The sequence below is a fragment of the Diplotaxodon limnothrissa genome, linkage group LG10 (genome assembly GCF_057381915.1).
Source record: "Diplotaxodon limnothrissa isolate DT_005_m linkage group LG10, D_limnothrissa_male_GT1.1, whole genome shotgun sequence".
Classification (NCBI taxonomy): domain Eukaryota; kingdom Metazoa; phylum Chordata; class Actinopteri; order Cichliformes; family Cichlidae; genus Diplotaxodon; species Diplotaxodon limnothrissa.
In genome coordinates this window covers 8,897,391-8,919,509 of record NC_140605.1, presented here as the reverse complement: position 1 = coordinate 8,919,509, position 22,119 = coordinate 8,897,391, and the positions used below count along the sequence as shown (strand labels likewise).

Below are 22,119 nucleotides of genomic sequence, written 5' to 3'. Positions count from 1 at the left end.
CATGTGAAAACAGATATGACTTAAATATGACAAACAGACATATTGTGCTAAGTTAGTTTCTTTGGTGACATCCTGGATGTTTCCTGCCTACTTTAATGTCACATTAGAAGAACTAAAACATTTAATTCTGAATATAGCAGCTGATTTTTTTTTTAATTTTCCTTTTTTTAAGGAAGATGAAAAGTGAGGAAACTGTGTCTGTCGGCCAAAAAACAAAGCAAAACAAAAAAAACCCCAACGCTGGCAGGGAAACTGTCGGCAGGGTAAACCTACTATTTTTTTTATAAAAGGTTAATGCTTAGCGTTGAAATGCGAAACTTCGTCTGTCTCCAGCCTGAAAGAGTTAAAGATTAGCTTGAGGGGAGAAAATGACAGGACTGAAAAAAAGGGAAGAGCGTTGGAGGGCTTTAAGCAGAAAAGCGGTGGGGATGTTACGTAATGCCGTTGTCACGTGACCTCTAAAGCGGAACAACAAAGAAAACTTCGGGGTTCGTCTCCGAGAGGGCAGTAGAAGAGGGCTTCAGGATGTTTGTACCTGGAAGTTCCGCGGTGCTCCGTGTCTTGTGGTTGCTATCAGTGTTTGGCACGGTGCTCCCGCTGGACGGCGGCATGCTCTTTCCCCGGGAGTCCACCTCCAGGGAGGTGAAGGAGCTGAACGGGCTGTGGGATTTCAGGCCTGACGGGTCCCTCAACAGGAACGAGGGCTTCGAGAAGGCTTGGTACAAACGTCGGCTGGCAGAGGTGAGCGGGAACGGAGGTGATAGCAGGTCAGATGAAATAAATCAGCCCACTTTGTTTTACTATTGACAGGGTTGTTGTAACCCTGTCAATAGTAAAACAAAGTGCACATACAGTAATGTGCACATTTTAATCTCTGTAAACAAGAACCTTTAAACATCCTGCAATTATGTAGTTATACAAAAAAAAAAAAAAAATCGTAAATAAAAGCTACTTGGAATGCCATAAAACGTGTTAACACAAATACAAGAAACCCTCAAACTTTTTGGGTTGACTCATTCATACGTTTAGCTAGTAACTGGGTGTTCAAAACTAAGTTTCAAAGCCCGGGTGGAAAGTCTCATGACCACTGCGAACTGAAGCTTTCGTGCATCCTCAGTTTGGATAGGTGGCTTTTCTGCTGCTGGAACAAGCCTGGTAAACTCCCAGAAAGCCTAAAAGTCGTTATCGGCAGCAACCACAGCAGAGTTCCCTAATGCTTGCTCTAAGAACACGATCCACTGGATGTGTTGCTTATCCACAGCTTTACATTAGCAAAAATAGATTTTTATTCCTGTTATACCTATCACATCAAGTTTGAGGAGGTAACTTATAGAAAACTAAAAAAGAAAGAAAGAAAAAGCTTTAGAAATAACAAATTTAGACATTGTTACTTGATTTTCATTTTGCATGACCATTATTGGAAGCATTCAATTAACTTTACTTAAGCTACCTTCAAAGTAGGTGACATCTAAGTCCACAAAAATATGAGGTTATAACAAAAACAGTTTTTTTGCAATATATAATTTATTTTATAAAGTGGTTCATTATGCATTGCATCGAATTATTAAGCAACTGAAACCACCTCACGTATGTTAACGCAACAGGAGGGGAAATGATATTTGCTGAAACATGCTGATCATCAGTCACAGCCTGCTGTTTTTAACAGTGTCAAAGTTTTTCTTGCTATGCTGCATGATGATTTTTCAAAACCAAAACATGTTGATCATAATTGATAGTCTGGCATACTAAGTAAAATTAGAGTTGTGCAAGGCCTTTATGTGTCATTGTTTCACAGAATACCATTATCAATTCATGGCAATAGCAAAAAAAAAAGTGTCCAGTCACTTTGGAGATGGTTATCAGACTGTTTCAAAACAGTTACACAATTCTCACATGCTTTAAATGTTTCCGTGTTTCACAAAGCCTTGCTTTAAACCAAGCACAAATGGATACATTCCTGTCAGATTGTCTTGTTTTGAGGTGTTTAGAGGCATTTATTGCAGAAAATATTCACAATTTCACAAGGAAAAATAAACAAGATGAGAACTTTGTGGGGATAGGTTCATTGAAAAATCTAAATTGCCCATAGGTGTGAATGCGGGAGTGAATGTGAGTGCGAATGGTTGTCTGTCCCTGTGTGTTAGCCCTGCGACAGACTGATGACCTGTCCAGGGTGTACCCCGCCTCTTGCCCTATGACAGCTGGGATAGGCTCCAGCACCCCTGCGACCCTAAAAAAGGATAGGTGGAAGCGAATGGATGGATGGAGAACAAAGGTCAAAACCTTACATTATAAATATTTGGCAAATGCACACGAAGGGGGCTAACCATGAGAATCAAAATGAAGTCAAATACATAAACATGTGTATTGCCTACTTTCAAATGGCTGCTACAGGTCTCCCTGTAAAGTCCTGTCTTCTCTTTGTTGTTTTATATTCTTTAGACCGGCCCAGTGATTGAAATGCCAGTTCCTGCCAGCTACAATGACATCACACAGGACCCCACACTAAGAGATTTCATTGGCTGGGTGTGGTATGAGCGAGAGGTGTTCGTGCCGGCCCGCTGGATCTCCGATGAGGGAACAAGAGTGGTTCTTAGAGTGGGAAGTGCTCACTATTACTCAATAGTGGTGGGTATCATGATAATTGTAAAAATATTTATTTATTATTATTTATTTTTACAAACATATTAATTATTATTTTAGTAATTATCAATGATATTTATGGATTTATCGATTAATGATCCAAAAACACACATAATGAAACAATTTCTTGGAAAATATATACTTATTTTAAGAAAACTAGGACACCAGCATCTGTATTTCCTGATATAAGGTCTGAACTGTTTAAAAGTTTGTTTGTTGCTTGGTAATGCAACAAATGTTTTCAGTAGATGACAAGTTTGGGCTGTAGGCAGGCTAGTTTAGAACCTAAACTCAATAAAACTGTTGATTCAGGCTGTTGTGATACATGCAGACTGTGGTTTGCCATCATTTTGCTAAAATAAGGAAGAAATGTATTGTTTCAAAATACATCCTTGCTTCATTGTAAATAAGATTGTGTGTCACTAAATTGTAGCTCATGTAAAACGGTGATCATTCTCTGTTGCAGTGGGTGAATGGAGAGAAAGTGACAGAGCATGAAGGTGGCCATCTGCCTTTTGAGGCAGAGATTAGTAGTTTAATCCGCAGGGACCCAACGAAGCCATGCAGAATCACCATTGCTGTAAACAACACTCTAACTTTGGAGACTCTTCCTCCAGGCACCATCCAGTACATGAATGACCGTACCAGGTACCCTCATTCTTTGGTTCATATTTTTAACTTTATTGCCACCCTTTAAAACTTTAAGCTGATGCATCGGTGAGAATGTAGATGATGTGAAGACTGTTTGGTCTGCAGGTATCCTGATGGTTTTTTTGTGCAAAACATCTACTTTGATTTCTTCAACTATGCTGGGATACATCGTCCTGTACTGTTGTATACTACTCCTACGGTGTATGTGGATGACATCATAGTGGAGACCAACTTCATGGATAACACTGGTAAATTCATTTCAAATTTCCTTACTAGCACCAAAGAATATGTGAGCAGGTAAACTGATGGACAACCCCAATTCTAAAAGTGTTGGAACAATGTGTTAATGAAAACAAAATGCAATGATTTGCAAAACAAAAACAAATTTATTCAGAGACTACAGAAAACTCATTAAATATTTAAACTGAGACATTTGGCCTGTATTTGTATAGCGCTTTACATAGTCCCTAAGGACCCCAAAGCGCTTTACACATTCAGTCGTCCACCCTTCACACACACATTCACACACTGGTGATGGCAAGCTACATTGTAGCCACAGCCGTCCTGGGGCGCACTGACATTTCACTATTTCATGACAAATATTGGTTCATTTTGAATTTGAGGTTGGAAAATAAGTGGTACTCAAAAGAAACCAATGAATGAATATTACAACTAATTAGTTTAACTGGCAACAAGTGAGTAACATGAAGAGCATCTTAGAAAGGTAGACTTTCTCAGAAGTAAAGCTAGGCAGAAGTTTGCCAGTCTGCAAAAAACTGTATCTACAAATTGTGAAACAATTGCAGAATAATGTTCTTCATTGTAAAATTGTGAAGTTATTCTCTCGGCATTTAGCCCATTCACTCAGTGAAGCAGTGGGCAGGCACTAATCAGACGCCCGGGGAGCAGTGTGTAGGGACGGTACCTTGCTCAGGGGTACCTCATGGCATGCTACCTACTTAGCTATCCCTGCCCCTAAAACCTTGCTCTCCCCAGATAGCTCTTCCAGCTGCACCAGGGGAACACCGAGTCATTTCCAGGCAAGATGAGAGATATTTTCTCCAGCATGTGCTGGGTATACTCCGTGGCCTCCTCCCAGTAGGACATGTCTAGTATACCTCCATAGTTTTACAGCATGTTTTGTAAATTACCACATTTTGCTCGACATCCTTCTCGTGAAATCCAAACAACACTGAGTCAAATTCCCTGCTCGTCTGAAACTTCCACTGTTGCCATATTTTTCCCTATCTGGTAGTGTATAAACACGCATGCTCAGCCCTGTGTGCCAGGTAGAAAAATTTCCAGTTGGGATTAATGATGCATTCTCAGCGTGTGGGAGTAAAAAAAAAAACAACAAAAAACTCAGATTGAATTAAATGCAGACAGCTTAATATTGACATGACCATTTATACTCCATGGTTACGATAAAGCCATTTTAACCATCATAGGTGGGAAAAACTCTCACATACTCAGCTCTACTTCATGCTCGGCTATGAATAACTACAGTGCTACCACCACCTGATAAAGTCAAGAGGACCACAACATCTACAAAAAGAGATTTTAAGGTCATTAAGTTGGAGGCCTTCTGCCACCTGAGTTGAAATTAGGTCCATAAAAACTTTGAACAGAATCATTAGTAAAGGATAGCCCTGGCAAAATCCAATGCCCACTGCAGATGAGTCTGACTTATTGCCAGAAATGCAGGCCAAGCTCTTAATGTACCGTAATTCCCGGACTACAGAGCGCACCTGATTAAAAGCTGCATGCTCTAATTTTAGAAAGAAAATCAATTTTGTACTTGTATAGGCCGCACCGGCTTTTAAGCCGTATGCGTTTCACTCGTAATATGAGATATTTACACAGAAATATTACACGTGAGGATTTTTAACGTTTAATTTAATCCGTAAGGTAACATAAACATGGTAACACAAACGTTATGGTAACATACAAAAATACATACTGCAAATGCTTTTTTTTTTCCTCGAACAGCGCCTGTAACACGGCTACCTTTAAGTATACGTACGTATCAGCAGTAAATATGTGAAGTAAGGCAGAAGGATATACTCATCAAACAAACAGGATCATAAGAATATAAAACCACGAGCACTACAAATGTAACAGAAATATGTTGACATAAAATGGCATGTTATTTGAAATCTACACGAAACAATGACACAACTACTTTTTTTCAATTTTTTCAATTTATTTATTTTTTACCAATTGTCCAAATTAGTCTGTGATTGGCCTTAGTGTGACAGAAATCATATTTATATACAACTAAATATGACTCAGCAAACATGTTTTAAATGGATGATTCCTCACTTGATGACGAATGATCCATTTCCATATTTGCTGAGTCTTAAATTTGATGTCAGTGAACTTTTCAGTGGTTGGTGTTAAAAAAAAGCCCCCAAATCCCCTATGAGCAAGCACTTGGCGACAGTGGAGAGGAAAAACTCCCTCTTAATAGGGAGAAACCTCTGACAGAACCGGGCTCAGGAAGGGGTGGCCTTCTGTCTTGACCGAGAGGGGTTCAAATGTTCACTGACAATTTAGTTGTATATAAATATGATTTTTAGGACTTGATGTTGACACCAATTATGTGAAATTGGGGACGCGCACAGTTCCGCTTCTTCTTGTTCTTCTTCTTACTTGGCGGAATCTCTGGCAGGCTCTTGACTTCAGTCTTGAGTTCAGCCACCTTGACATTGAGCATTTTCTGTTTGTCTTGTACACTTTGCAAAGATTCCTGTACAGAAAATGCAGCTGACTCTTCTTTTTCTATCTTCTGTTGTTCTGTGGTGTCTTTTTCTTTCTGAGGCTCCTGCACAGACCTTGCAGTGGATGGCAGTGAGTCCTCTTTTTCCATCTTGTCCTGTTTTCCAGTCTCGTTTTCTTTCGGAAGCTCAAATTTGTGCATTTCATTTGCAGCAGTGGAATTTTGTTCTTTGTGCTGCTGTGGGATTTTAAGTGAGGAAGCTTTGGCCCCTTTCAGCTCTCGCTCCAGAGACTCTAGCTTCAAATCATGAAGGGCCTTGTTGGGGCAGAGCTGGGATTTCAGGTCACTGATTTCCAGGTTGAGTGTCTCCTGCTCCTGCCTATGTTTAACGGCCTGCTCTTCAAGCTGATTTTGAGCTGCTAGGAGCTGTTTCTGGAGCATCTCAATCTGCTCTTGCTGAATCCTACATTTGAGCTCAAATTCAGCCTCCTTAGAGGACTTCAGTCCTACAGAGTCAGTGTGTGAAGCCTCTGTGGTTGGAGTGGCAGACTCCACACACTGCTCTGTGGTAGGGTGGCTGATTTGGTCCTGCAGGGTAGCAATCACCTCATCCAATATGACCATAGCTTCATTGTCACTCACGAGAGTGTCTGTCTCACTGATGTCATAGGGCTTATTACTAGAAGCCTCTTCCAGCTGCTCTATGAGGCCTTTGATCGTTTCCTCGTGATTTTGCTCGTTCTCGTGAATTTCTTCACGAAGTTTGTTCACCTGAAGCTGGTGATAAGAGGCCCTCTTGTTTGCACCTACCATTTTACCGTAAAGGTCGTTCTGATGGTATTGGGAGGCTTCCAGTTGGTGTCTGAGAGCAGCAATCTCGTGCCAGGGATTAAACGGGGGTCTAAATGTGGGAATGGGTTGATATTCCCAAGTCCCTCCATTAGGCACAGGGTTTGGTCTGCTGGGGTTCTTCCCATTTCTCTCTCTCTCCATGTCCTCCTTTGCATTTGAAATGGGGAGCATTTCTTCATTTTTTGGGTTTGCTCCATCAGCCGTGCTGTTTTGAGCTTCAAGAAGAGCCCAGGCATATGCCCGAGTAATTGGTCTTCTTGGTTCTTCAGCCACTCTTTTCTGTTTTTGCTTTTTTTGTTTCTTTGGTTTCACAACCGTTTCCTTTGGTGGTTGTGCCACAGGAGACTTTTTAGTATTTGGTTGTGCGGCTTTATCAACCTCAGGTTTTGGTGTGATGACCATTTCTATTTTTGCTTCTGCCATTGTAGATGCGTCAGCGTGTGCGTGTGCGTTTCTCTGCGTCCGCCTTGTCTTTGTTTTAACAACCAGGTTGCTTTGTGTTTCTGCCATCCGAGATCCACTAAAGTCGGTTGAACGTCTCCCCTATTTATAGGGTTTTCCAGTAGAATGTGCACTGTGACATCACAGGCTGTTCCTGTGATGCGCTGTTCCTTTGAAGTGCCATGATTGGAACAATTCAAAATAAAATGCCCACAAACCTAATGTAAAGGAAAGGCTTTTATTTTGTAGCACATACTGAATTAACACTATAAAAGCTACTCTACAGGAATTGCAGTAAAAAATAAAACAAAAGCAAAATATGTTTTTTAAATGGTTGTTAAAAAAACTAACCAAAGTAGAAGACAACTGTTTAGTGGAAAGTATTCGACATTCTAGAGATTCTCAGGCATAATAATTTCTTTCATAATTTAAACAAGGACAGGTAGAAAACGTTCATATTTAGTGAAAGATATTTATTAACATTATCCAATGAGAGTTACTGAATGTCTGTAGGCAGTGAGATCTTGGTGGTTGATGAGGCGACAGAATGTCATCTATGTTTTGTTTTAAATTCAGTTTCAATGCTGAATCTAAGAAACAACAGACTGCAGAGGGAGACTTTAATAGAGGTTTACTAACTCTTACTATCATATACATTGTGGAAAAATCTGTCTTTATTTAGCATAATATATTTGTTATAAGCACTAAATATGTTTTATGATTAACTGATGAACACTAACGTACCAAGCTGAAAATTCAGCTCACCAGTCAGCAGCTTATATTCACAAAAAACAGATAAATCTGCGATCCATGCAACTCTAACCAGCCAACAAAAACATGTGTTCATAATACAAAACAAGTTTACTTTGTGAAATGTTAAAAGGTACAAAAAATAAAACAATAAAATAAAACAATATGTTTTCAAGACTTTTTCACAAGTTCCTATATCTCACTGAAATGTTACTCTGTAGCTGATTTCTCGTATTTTAAGTGTGATGAGAAATTTTGACTAGAAACAAGACAAATATACTTGATAAGAGTTTGAGTTTTTGCAGTGTATATGCAGCTGATTGATTTGGTCTTTAACCAACATGGAATCATTTATGTTGGGCAGCTGTGGCTATGTGTACTAATCAGTGCTTCAGTCCACACGTCAAAGGGCAAGATACTGAACCTTCGATTGTCCCCAATGCATTTGGGTGTGAATGAAATGTATGACTATGACTTCTAGTTCAAAAAGGGCTATTTATGTATTTAAGTCCAGTTGTTGCTCATTCACTGTTACCTTGAACGAGTCATGCTATCACCACTCTGTGTAACAGATATTTCCTATATAAGCAAATATGTTTTACACTATTTACCTACTGAAATGAAATGACTGAATGTATCAAACATACATTTTGCTCTTACTTCACATTTTAATATTTTTAATGATAACATTATTAGGTTTTTAATGTCCCTTACTGCAGAATAAAGATTTCTTATGAAAGTTTGGTTTTGTTTTGTTTTTATCTTTAGCTCCATTCTAAGAAAATGACCAGTTTCAAGTGTCCTCAGTGTAGGACACATACAGGATGCCATGCTGAAATGTAAAGCACTTACAATAGAAGCCACTAGAAACAAATTATTCCAGCCTAATTGATGACATTTATGGCATTTGTTTTCTGTGCTGACTGATATGCTGCTCAGTGCTTTGCTGCCTGCTTTTAAATCAGATGTCACTCTGAACATAAACACAAGCTACATGTGATGTCTCTGATGTGTATCTGTTTCTACCCGTGCTGATGCTAGCATGACTAAAGCTAGCCAAGCAGCAGTAAATATGTGAAGTAAGGCAGAAGGATATACTCATCAAACAAACAGGATCATAAGAATATAAAACCACGAGCACTACAAATGTAACAGAAATATGTTGACATAAAATGGCATGTTATTTGAAATCTACACGAAACAATGACACAACTACTTTTTTTCAATTTTTTCAATTTATTTATTTTTTACCAATTGTCCAAATTAGTCTGTGATTGGCCTTAGTGTGACAGAAATCATATTTATATACAACTAAATATGACTCAGCAAACATGTTTTAAATGGATGATTCCTCACTTGATGACGAATGATCCATTTCCATATTTGCTGAGTCTTAAATTTGATGTCAGTGAACTTTTCAGTGGTTGGTGTTTAAAAAAAAAAAAAAAGCCCCCAAATCCCCTATGAGCAAGCACTTGGCGACAGTGGAGAGGAAAAACTCCCTCTTAATAGGGAGAAACCTCTGACAGAACCGGGCTCAGGAAGGGGTGGCCTTCTGTCTTGACCGAGAGGGGTTCAAATGTTCACTGACAATTTAGTTGTATATAAATATGATTTTTAGGACTTGATGTTGACACCAATTATGTGAAATTGGGGACGCGCACAGTTCCGCTTCTTCTTGTTCTTCTTCTTACTTGGCGGAATCTCTGGCAGGCTCTTGACTTCAGTCTTGAGTTCAGCCACCTTGACATTGAGCATTTTCTGTTTGTCTTGTACACTTTGCAAAGATTCCTGTACAGAAAATGCAGCTGACTCTTCTTTTTCTATCTTCTGTTGTTCTGTGGTGTCTTTTTCTTTCTGAGGCTCCTGCACAGACCTTGCAGTGGATGGCAGTGAGTCCTCTTTTTCCATCTTGTCCTGTTTTCCAGTCTCGTTTTCTTTCGGAAGCTCAAATTTGTGCATTTCATTTGCAGCAGTGGAATTTTGTTCTTTGTGCTGCTGTGGGATTTTAAGTGAGGAAGCTTTGGCCCCTTTCAGCTCTCGCTCCAGAGACTCTAGCTTCAAATCATGAAGGGCCTTGTTGGGGCAGAGCTGGGATTTCAGGTCACTGATTTCCAGGTTGAGTGTCTCCTGCTCCTGCCTATGTTTAACGGCCTGCTCTTCAAGCTGATTTTGAGCTGCTAGGAGCTGTTTCTGGAGCATCTCAATCTGCTCTTGCTGAATCCTACATTTGAGCTCAAATTCAGCCTCCTTAGAGGACTTCAGTCCTACAGAGTCAGTGTGTGAAGCCTCTGTGGTTGGAGTGGCAGACTCCACACACTGCTCTGTGGTAGGGTGGCTGATTTGGTCCTGCAGGGTAGCAATCACCTCATCCAATATGACCATAGCTTCATTGTCACTCACGAGAGTGTCTGTCTCACTGATGTCATAGGGCTTATTACTAGAAGCCTCTTCCAGCTGCTCTATGAGGCCTTTGATCGTTTCCTCGTGATTTTGCTCGTTCTCGTGAATTTCTTCACGAAGTTTGTTCACCTGAAGCTGGTGATAAGAGGCCCTCTTGTTTGCACCTACCATTTTACCGTAAAGGTCGTTCTGATGGTATTGGGAGGCTTCCAGTTGGTGTCTGAGAGCAGCAATCTCGTGCCAGGGATTAAACGGGGGTCTAAATGTGGGAATGGGTTGATATTCCCAAGTCCCTCCATTAGGCACAGGGTTTGGTCTGCTGGGGTTCTTCCCATTTCTCTCTCTCTCCATGTCCTCCTTTGCATTTGAAATGGGGAGCATTTCTTCATTTTTTGGGTTTGCTCCATCAGCCGTGCTGTTTTGAGCTTCAAGAAGAGCCCAGGCATATGCCCGAGTAATTGGTCTTCTTGGTTCTTCAGCCACTCTTTTCTGTTTTTGCTTTTTTTGTTTCTTTGGTTTCACAACCGTTTCCTTTGGTGGTTGTGCCACAGGAGACTTTTTAGTATTTGGTTGTGCGGCTTTATCAACCTCAGGTTTTGGTGTGATGACCATTTCTATTTTTGCTTCTGCCATTGTAGATGCGTCAGCGTGTGCGTGTGCGTTTCTCTGCGTCCGCCTTGTCTTTGTTTTAACAACCAGGTTGCTTTGTGTTTCTGCCATCCGAGATCCACTAAAGTCGGTTGAACGTCTCCCCTATTTATAGGGTTTTCCAGTAGAATGTGCACTGTGACATCACAGGCTGTTCCTGTGATGCGCTGTTCCTTTGAAGTGCCATGATTGGAACAATTCAAAATAAAATGCCCACAAACCTAATGTAAAGGAAAGGCTTTTATTTTGTAGCACATACTGAATTAACACTATAAAAGCTACTCTACAGGAATTGCAGTAAAAAATAAAACAAAAGCAAAATATGTTTTTTAAATGGTTGTTAAAAAAACTAACCAAAGTAGAAATCTGTCTTTATTTAGCATAATATATTTGTTATAAGCACTAAATATGTTTTATGATTAACTGATGAACACTAACGTACCAAGCTGAAACTTCAGCTCACCAGTCAGCAGCTTATATTCACAAAAAACAGATAAATCTGCGATCCATGCAACTCTAACCAGCCAACAAAAACATGTGTTCATAATACAAAACAAGTTTACTTTGTGAAATGTTAAAAGGTACAAAAAATAAAACAATATGTTTTCAAGACTTTTTCACAAGTTCCTATATCTCACTGAAATGTTACTCTGTAGCTGATTTCTCGTATTTTAAGTGTGATGAGAAATTTTGACTAGAAACAAGACAAATATACTTGATAAGAGTTTGAGTTTTTGCAGTGTAACACACAAATCACATTGCTTATGTTTTTATTACGGAACAGTGCACAAACAACATTACAACGTCTCTTAACAACCGGTAAAAATATATACCGTATATATACTACTTATCAATTTTATTGGTCTACTGTTACCAGGAAAAATGTTTTTGGCCGCATGAAAAAAAAAATGCATTAGCCGCACGTCAGTATAAGCCGCAGTGTGGGGGGGAAAAAAAGTAGCGGCTTATGACCCGAAAACTACGGTAGTTGCGCGAGGACTAAATAACTCCTAACAAAAGGCTAGAAACTAGGGGTGCAACGATATTCGTATCGATATTGAACCGTTCGATACAGTGCTTTCGGTTCGGTACGCATATGTATCGAACAATACAACATTTGTAATTTATTTTATCAACTTTCCTTCTGACTATGCTGTCTGTGTTGAGCGCTCAGTGAATCTGCGTTCGACTACTCCGCCTAGGCTGCACTGTCGAGCGCAGATCCACTGAGCGCTCAACACAGACAGCATAGTCAGAAGGAAGAGCGCAGGGCAAGCTAGCAAGACAGAAGTTAAGCTCTCCTTGCAACATGGACCCCCCCCCCCCCCCCCCCCCCCCCACCCTCATTCAGATCTGGCGTTTGGAATTATTTTGGTTTTCATGTGATGTATGACCCTGAAGGTAAGCGAGTCATGGACTAAAGTAAAACAGTATGTTGGATGTGCCATGCAATGCTCAATTACATAGGTGGGAACTAGTGTGTTAGCGCAGTTAGCTCGTTAACGTGTTGGCCGTCTAGCCCCATGCACAGGGCAATCGGTGGTAGCTCGTTAACGGAGATTTGCCGTGTTGTGGCGTTAAGGTCATTTCAACGAGATTAACCTGAAAGCACTAGTGGGAACACAACGAATATGACTGCACATTTACATCATCCTAGTGCAAAGACAAAAACAACAAGCATGCTACTAACTTTAGCCGAGTCATTTAGACAGCTGTTAGCACATGATTCTCCTTATGCTGCTGAGAATATAGCCCAGAAGAAGCGGATAGTATAGCTTTTATTTTGGAAAGAGGCATTTCTCTGTAATAAACTCTCTTTTCCAAAGATGAGTGATTCCTCAATCAGATACAGGGCTCGCAAAATCGCTAGCCCGACGTCCTGGGGCTAGCGATTTTTTTCAGACGGGCTACCCTGCCCGTCGGGCTATTGTAGGAAGGAAAAATCTATGTCAATGCTTTTGCATTCTTTCGGAAATGTAGCTGGGTAATTATGTCATTGACATCGGTGAGCCACTGCCAATATGTGACATATTGAAATCGTGTTTGAATTTGCGCTTGTTTTTTTGCTTTCACTTTGCAATCGCGCGAACTGTGTATAGAGAGCGACAGCACTGATTGGTGAGTGATGATAATTTGCGCACCAATTCCTCTGACGTTGTCTTATCAATCGTTAGCTTACTATGCAAACATGACAAGTAAAATCTCCCGCAACAAGCTTAAACATGTGAGAGGTTGATTGTGCAGAGAATCGCTGAGCATTATGTGAGTGCGTGTGTAAAAGCAGCAGGATATATATTGTAGCGGATCAGGGCTGTTCGGGGTTCTGTTTGTACAGTTATGTTTTGTTTATGTTGCCATAGTGACGGGTGACGCCCTCTCGCTGCGACGGTGTGTCCTTCCGGGGTCAGAGGGCGCCCTGTGTGGTGGTGGTGGTGTTGTTGTTGTTGTTGTTGTTGCTGTGCTGTTTCCGCGCTGAGCAGTTAGCTAGCGGCAGTGTTCTTCTGCAGATGTCAATAAACGGCTGTGCTCCCTGGCTAGCTCACGGGAAGCAAGACCAAACGATACCTCCGTCTCCTCCTTGTCTGAGCTCGCCACAATATTTTAGTTCTGCTGAGCCAAATAAGACAGGTCAGGGTGAAGAAGTGACAGCCAAAGAAAAACTTACCACAAAACGGAAAAGTTATGACAAATCAGACTATAAGGCAAAAAGAAAGTGCAGCTTTATGGTTTCATGGACAAAAGAATTTCTGTGGCTGCAATATGACAAGCGAAATAACCAGGGCTGCACATAAGTGGTCCGCAGGTGCGCATTCGCTGTCAAAATAAAAAACGGGCACAAGATAAGAAGTTGCAATGCGTGTTTGCATACATAAGATTTTCAGGAGGAGGACAGACATTTGTTTAGAACTCTTAAAGATGTCGAAGAAGCAAGCTCCTTTAAGCAATTACTGTGATGTTCCTCCACCTCCAAAGAAATGTCAGAAGGAGTCCGAACCACAAAAGAAGCACGTATTGTCGGAAAAGTAGTTGCAGGAGGTGAGCTGGCTTCAAACAAATGATGAACGCACAGAGATGTGGTGCGGAATGTGCCGTGAAAATTTAATAAATGACAAATTAAAAAGGCATGAACTTTTTTTTGTATCGAAAAAATATCGAACCGTGACACCAAAGTATCGAACCGAACCGTGAATTTTGTGTATTGTTGCACCCCTACTAGAAACCCCTCTTACCCTAGCAGCACGGTCCACAGAATAGCCTGAGGGGCACAGTCGAATGCCTTCTTCAAGTCTACAAAACACATGTAGACTGGATGGCTGAACTCCCACACACTTTTAAATATCCTTAAAAATAAAAATGTTCCTCTTGAATCTGAGGTTCCACTAACATACAAACTCTGCTTTTCGGTACTCTGGAATAGATCTTCTCAGGGAGGCTGAGGAGTTTGATTCCCTTGTAATTGGAGCACACCCTCCGAGTCCCTTCTTAAATGTGGGAACCACCATCCCAGTCTGCCAATTCAGAGGCACTGCCCCAGATCTTGACATGACGTTGCAGAGGCGTGTAAACCAAGTCAGCCATACAACATCTAGAGCCTTCAGGAAATCAGGAGCAATCTCATACTACCAAGGGGCGCTGCCACCAAAGAGTTATATTACCTCAGTGACCTGACCCCAGTGATGGGCGAGTGATCCTCAGACCCTACATCCTCTACAGAAGAGGTGACAGTGGGATTAAGGAGGTACCTGAAGTTTACCTGACTATATCCTCATTTAAAGTCAGTAGTGCCGCTCTGCACTACCATGTGAGTAGAGCACCACTTTCCCCTCCTAAATCATTTGACGGTTTGACAGAATCACTCTGAGGCAGTCTGAAAGTCTTTTTCGTCACTGAACTCCTCACACCCAAGCTTTTGCTTTAGCCACCTCCTGAGCCATGTCTGCTTGGCCTGCGTGGCCTGTGCCACTTTGGTGGCAGCAGATGGGTACGGACCCATCTGCTGCCACCAAAGTGGCACAGGCTAACCAAATCTTCTACAGCTCGATAGCTCTCTTCACCTTTTGTTGTCCACCACTGGCTCGGGGATTACCACCACAACCGACGTCAACCACTTTGCACCTGCAAATGGATGCTGCATCCTTGAGACTAAAGAGGAGCGGGACAGTCTGGATTCTTATCTGCACTCAAAAGTCTGCATCTCTGAACACATGAGGGTGCATCATGGTGATTTCAAAAATCACAGATTTTACAATTAGTGCATTCTGTTTTTATTTACATGTTACACAGCATCCCAGCTTTTTTTTTTTTTTTTTTTTGGAACTGTGCAAAAACATAGTGAATAGGATCCACATTAATACAATACAGATTGAATGTGCTATTACTATTTATCAGATATTGCTGTTTCTTCTGGATTCTAGGTCTTGTTAGATACAAAGTATCTGTTCAAGGTGCTGCAACAGCCACCCTGAAGGTTACTCTGATGGACAAAGATGGCCACTGTGTGGCCTCCTCTAACACACCATCTGGAGTCCTCAAAGTTGTAGACGTGAAGCTGTGGTGGCCGTACTTGATGCACGAGAATCCAGGTTACCTTTATTCTATGGAGGTAAGACAACATGCTTGCAGACAGGGAAGTGTGTTCCTGCGGTGTGATGTGGTTTGACAATATGGCCATTAGATTTGTGAGGCTCATTAAGGGGGTTTGTTAAGAAGTAATGATCTTTTATTAATTGGTTAGTAGAGTGTAAACAGTGTAAAAATCACAGTTTATGTACCACGAGGAAAAGCGGAAACCAGGATTTTGACTTATCCAGGTAACTTAAGGGTTAACCCTGGGTTTTTGCTATTTTTATTTGGATCTAATGCCTTTGTCTTAGAAGCAACTTTAATCTTTGATTTTTTTTTTATTTTTTTTTTATTGTTCTATAAACATTAGCCTAATATGCAAGTTTCAATTCAACTGAAAGTGCCACATTTTCCCTGATTATTTTATTCACAGCATGTTTTAAGTGCATTATAGATTCTCTGCTGGGGGAATACTTTTTATATTCGCAGCTTGTTAAGCTGTACCTTACAAAAACCACTGAATGAACCCTAAACTGTGTGTTGCATTGTCACAAGAATGTGCGTGTATTAACCTTGTGATTTAAAAATATATAAATATTATTATACTTGATACTAATCTGCTGCTAAACCTCTCTTATACTGGAAAATTGAAATACTAGCAATCACAACACACACCAAGAATACCTGTTCAGTAAATTAAATATATTTCACTTTAACATGAAATGCTTATGCTAATGTAATGTTAGCTTATTCTTATGCTAATATTAGTAAGCTTCTCAGCAACCATCCTAACATTTTAGTCGGTGTCCTGTTGACATAAACATAATAACATTTTAAATAAATGATGTGCTGCCATGTCTGTTTGAAAACGGTTTGTTTAATTACGTGGGATCGTGATTTTGTTTTGATATCAAATTGGCTACAGAGAATTGCACAGTTCTACTGGTATTGGTGCCAACTGCTACATTTCTGGTGACATCATGTCTGCTGAAGAAGATGTAAAGAACAACATTTCTACCATTTGTACTTTAACCTCTAGGTCCACCTAATAGCAGTCAGTGAGACATCAACATATGAAGATGTGTATACTCTGCCAGTCGGCATCCGCACAGTCAACGTTACCAAGACCCAGTTCCTCATTAACAACAAGCCGTTTTATTTCCATGGTGTTAATAAACATGAGGACTCTGATGTGAGTACCACTAGAGGGATGAAAATCCAGAATGACTCTGTCTTATTTGTCTTTGAAACAATGTGTCAACATTAATTTGAATCACAATTAAGAGACTTAATTTAATGACCTCATCTTTATTTTCCTGGTTTTAATGTGTTGTAGATTCGAGGTAAAGGATTAGACTGGCCCCTAATTGTAAAGGACTTTAACTTAATTAAGTGGTTGGGAGCCAACTCGTTCCGTACCAGCCACTACCCCTATGCTGAGGAGATCCTGCAGATGTGTGACCGTCATGGGATTGTGGTGATAGATGAGTGCCCAGGTGTTGGCATCAAAGACATGTAAGTGTCACTAAACGCATCTCTGTAGCCCATGAGTATGTTTGAGGTCAACAGTGAGAAATTCTGTGTTACAATGTGTGAAGATATGGAGAAACTTGCATATTGGTATGGCAATCCTGTGACTCAGCACAAGTAGGGATGGGTACCGGTATCCGGTGCTATGATGGCACCGGTTCTGACATAAACGGTAGTAACCAGACCGAAAAGCAGCGCACATTTCGGTGCTTTATTTCGGTGCTTTTTTTTTTCCTGAGCTGTGATAGACTTTAGATTCTAGCCAATCATTTTACGTTTCCGAGGATAGTAGGTGGGTCCAGGTACGTACGTTCTTTTAGAGCAGAGCTACAGATTAAAATGCCCAAGGCGAAGCGGCCAAAAGTCTGGCTGTACTTCACAGCAAAATATGCAAACTCAGCAGCCTGCAACAAGTGCTTTAAGCTGATACTGTCAAAGGAGGTAACACCTCAAATCCGATGAAACACCTGGCGACGCATAGCGTTATTTTTTAAAAGCCGAGAAATGCGCCGTATTTGATAGCTTGCTGCGAGACCTCACACCGTGCACATCTACTGCAGGTGGGTTGCCTGTTATCGGACCCGGAGTTAGCAACATCCCCCCAAAAACCCGAAGAGTAGAGTCCTGGCCCCTAGCCCTGCCAGTGTAGCAGAAATGATGACGGATGATGATGGCAGCAGCAGCCATTCTTCTCTGCGTGAGTAGCTTAATGTTGTTCGTTTGTAATTTACGTTGAGTAGGCTAACCACGTTATTATATTAATGCAGTACGGTGAACTAGCAAACATCATCATAGCTACATGCGGCTGTCTTCTTGTTTGATGGCAGTTACTCCCTTCACCCTGGCCAAAAAGGCTAAAATAACCAAGGAAAAAGTGGAAAACCGTTTTTGAACAAAGTTTGTGTTTTTTTTCCATTGTTTAAGCTGCTTCCAGCCAAGAGTGATACCATATATGCCCCATAGCTGCAGAAAAGGCTAACATTGTTATCTTTTAACAAAAGAAACAGCTGAACATGAGAGGTATTTGGACCAATTTTGTGTTCTCCATTCTTTAAGCACCGGTTTGAGCACCGGCACCGTTTCAAAAGTACCGGTTTGGCACCGGTATTGGATAAAACCTAAACGATACCCATCCCTAGTTGTGAGTTAGGTCTTCACTTCTTGCAGTGCTAGCTTTGTCTTGTGGTCTCTGTAGAGCCCAAAAGATGGATTGATCTAAGTTGTTAGTCTTTCAGCTCAGGCTGAGATGTATCTTTTGTGCCTTGCTGATAGTCGCAGTTTTGGAAACGCCTCTCTGTCTCACCACTTGGTTGTCATGGATGAGCTTGTGCGCCGGGACAAGAACCATCCCTCTGTGGTCATGTGGTCGGTAGCCAATGAGCCCGCCTCAGAAATGCCTCCTGCTGAATTTTATTTCAAGTGAGTACAGGTTATTTTTCTTTTGAGGTGTAAAGCACTTATTATAGCCACTGTTCAAATAGTCATCACTACACAATCAAGCAACATGATGCCAGATGGTTCAATATGTTTTTAAACTGTAAATTTAAATGGTAATTCAAGCATATGTTCTGTCATGCTGAAGGCCTAAGAGAATAAAATAGTTCAGATTAAACTGGTACTTGTGGCTGCTCTCATATTTCACATGGAGTCACCACAGCAGAAGGATGTGCTGAGGTTGGGACTGGGTTTATGCAGCTCTTGATCGAGTGACCACTATACCATGGAGCCACCAATTACTTCAGATTAAAGACTAATGGTAAATGGCCTGTATTTGTATAGCGCTTTTCTAGTCCCTAAGGACCCCAAAGCGCTTTACACAACCAGTCATTCACACATTCACACACTGGTGATGGCAAGCTACATTGTAGCCACAGCCACCCTGGCGCACTGACAGAGGCGAGGCTGCCGGACACTGGCGCCACCGTGCCCTCTGACCACCACCAGTAGGCAACGGGTGAAGTGTCTTGCCCAAGGACACAACGACCGAGACTGTCCAAGCCGGGGCTCGAACCGGCAACCTTCCGATTACAAGGCGAACGCCCAACTCTTGAGCCACGATTGATAGAAAAGAAATGTTTTTCTGTCATCGATTATGTGACATTCTAACTATGCATCTGATAATCCTGGTGACTCCTCAGGTATATCAACGTCAACAACATTTGTTTTCCTTGCAGGACTTTGATAAAGCATACCAAAGCTCTGGACCATACCCGACCTGTCACCTACATCACAGACAGTAACTATGCCAGGGACAAAGGGGTGAGCTTCCACAGCCTTCACCTCACTATCAAGAATATATTAAACTAGCAAAAGATGCACAGCACTTTAAGACCACCCTTAAGTAGCAATTTACAATTTAGCAACAAGCCTCCACCTGTGACCCCACCCCCCACCCCACGGGAATCCCTTAAAATCCATCCATGAAGGAATGGCTGTGCGAGTACACAAAGTTTTATGGAAATACATTTTACAATTTTTGTCTAACAACAAATATGCTTTAAGCTTGTACATGAATAATAAAGGAAAGCTCAAGAAGGTGGAGTTCTCTTGTGGCCTTTAAAATATTTTAAAAAAATATGTCGTCATCATGTTGAAGAATACCTCTAAAATATTTTAAATCTAATTATTTTTTTTCCCGCCCTCTAGGCTCCCTTTGTAGATGTTGTATGTGTAAACAGTTACTTCTCCTGGTACCATGATCCAGGCCACTTGGAGGTCATTCCTATTCAGCTCAACGCTCAGTTTGAGAACTGGTATGGAAAGTACAAGAAACCCATAATCCAGAGTGAATATGGAGCAGATGCACTTCCAGGGCTTCACATGGTGAGAATAAACTCACTCACTCAGTGACCTAGTCACATGTCACTTCAGCATCTTTAACAAGTTTTACTGTCACTCTACAGGATCCGCCCATGATGTTCACTGAGGAGTACCAGAATGCTCTCCTGCAGAGCTACCATGATGTGTTTGACCAGAAGAGGAAGCAGTATGTTATTGGTGAACTCATCTGGAACTTTGCAGACTTCATGACTGCACAAGGTACTGCAGCTTCAAAATCAAGCAACCTGTAGAACCAGAACTGCTGCCGTTTTTCCTGTTTCTACAGTACTGATAGTATACAGTATAGCCTATGTTTTGTCTAAAGATGAGAGCTCTTTTCCTCCTAGGTGATAATTTATATCAGGAGATTAAAGGGAAACTCAAAAGGAAATCTGGGCTAAAAAACAAAATGGCAACATAGTCAAGTTTCTAGATGAACTTCTGTGGAAAGAAATGACCCCTCTTGACATTCTACACACTGTCACTTTAACCAATTTAAATCTGCACTGCACAAGTTTTTGCACAAATTGTAAATACCAAACAATTGTCTTAAATTATCTTAATATTTAATACTTAGTATTTGAAGCTTTATTCAGTCACCTTATTATATTCTGCCCTGTAACAATGATATTTAATTGTCTGTCTACAGCAATCCATCGTGTGGTGGGGAACAAGAAGGGTATTTTTACCAGGCAAAGGCAGCCTAAAGCAGCAGCCTTCATCTTGAGGAGGAGGTACTGGAGACTGGCTAATGAGACGTGGAGACTGCCTCCTTGGACTAAATACCCCTGTTCACTCTGAAACTTTGTTGAAGGTAACCAGTCTGGGACATGCTCCGAACCTGCCAATATAATTCCCTCCTGTTGGGCCCCGAGGAGGGAATTCTGTGGGGACTCCACACTAGACTTGCACATGTGGGGCCTCTGTAATCTAGCCTATGTGGGGCCCAAAGAACTGTTTCTCTTTTGGGGAATTCTGTGGGCACTCTGTCAGCAACCCATAGTGGGCTTGCCAACTTGTGGGCTGTGTTGGTCTGCCCACAGTACCCCCACAAGGGGGATGTTTGCTTGGTGTTGAACACTTTGCTGCAGCTTTTACTAATATGTCTCTCTAACTTTTGTATTGTTTTGGGGTTTTTCAGATTGATGCAGAAGACCCATCAAGTCCCACCATGGTGACATTCACCGGTGTAGGTGATCCACTACTTGATTCTGTGAGCACGGTAGCAGAACAGACTAATCTTCTGCTGTCGCTTCTGAGGATGCAGTATGATCAGTAGACTCCTGCTCTCACTATTGTTCATCTAAAGTGACCTTGGAGTCATTTTCTATACATTGAGCCCTGTGCTGCTCATTTAAATCCAAAACCTGCTGCTAGTTCAGTCATGGTGATTAAGGAATGTTTTTTTGTTTGTTTGTTTGTTGTTGTTGTTGTTTTTACGAAAAAGAATGACCTCTAAGTTAAAAAAGGTTGTCTCTGAACCATCTTTGAACTATAAGTACTTTAAAGCCTTGTATACACTGCAAGCAATTTGCTCATCGCGCATCGCTTTGAAGCTAAAGGCTCTATGCTTTTGGACATTCCAGATTCAGGTTACCTAGGTGATCCCCTTTGTATTTACTAAAAGGTCAGATGTCAATCAGTGCATTTCTTCACTCTCATTGGTAGTTGCTTCAGTCTCTCGCCCGAAAGTTCAGAAAACAAAGTGGCTATCACCTACGAAAAATAGGTGATAGCCACTTTTTTTTTTTTTTTTTTTGCCCAAAGTCACTTGAAGTGAATATCGTTTACTTTCTGTGGTCTCTCATCACCACGTCACTGCAAATCACTTTCAGTGTGTATGCAGCTTTACAAGTATTATCAGCCGTTCCAGTCACTATGAAGTCACCCGCACCAAATAAAGAATAAAAGCAAAGTTAGGCCTGTTTTACAATAAAGAAGAGCTAGTCTTTGCTATCTGATTGTGGTGATAACATTATTTTATTTTATTTCTGTTTTATTTTTGCTTCAAAAGTCTTTCATTCAAGGCTAAGTACAGTGAAGATGCATCATCGGCATTGGATGGGACTTGTATCACGTATGCCTTGCTAGCACCAGGA

General features: G+C 41.1%; 1 protein-coding gene across 1 annotated transcript; it reads left to right on the top strand.

Moving 5' to 3' along the window:
• Window positions 1-468: 468 nt before the first annotated feature.
• On the top strand, window positions 469-21,702 carry LOC146623854 (beta-glucuronidase-like). The gene is made up of 13 exons (XM_085364329.1): window positions 469-741; window positions 2,443-2,628; window positions 3,110-3,291; window positions 3,400-3,542; window positions 15,523-15,710; window positions 16,710-16,862; window positions 17,007-17,185; window positions 18,473-18,619; window positions 19,375-19,459; window positions 19,847-20,023; window positions 20,104-20,239; window positions 20,670-20,834; window positions 21,162-21,702. Exons 1-12 carry the CDS (start codon window positions 526-528, stop codon window positions 20,819-20,821), a joined length of 1,944 nt encoding a protein of 647 aa, XP_085220455.1. The 5' UTR covers window positions 469-525; the 3' UTR covers window positions 20,822-20,834; window positions 21,162-21,702.
• Window positions 21,703-22,119: the final 417 nt, after the last annotated feature.

Excerpts from the sequence above, each read along its gene's own strand:
- LOC146623854 (XM_085364329.1), top strand. The coding sequence starts at position 526 with ATGTTTGTACCTGGAAGTTCCGCGGTGCTCCGTGTCTTGTGGTTGCTA. Across the intron at positions 742-2,442 it reads ACAAACGTCGGCTGGCAGAG|ACCGGCCCAGTGATTGAAAT; the intron begins GTGAGCGGGAAC and ends TATATTCTTTAG. Across the intron at positions 17,186-18,472 it reads GGTGTTGGCATCAAAGACAT|TCGCAGTTTTGGAAACGCCT; the intron begins GTAAGTGTCACT and ends CCTTGCTGATAG.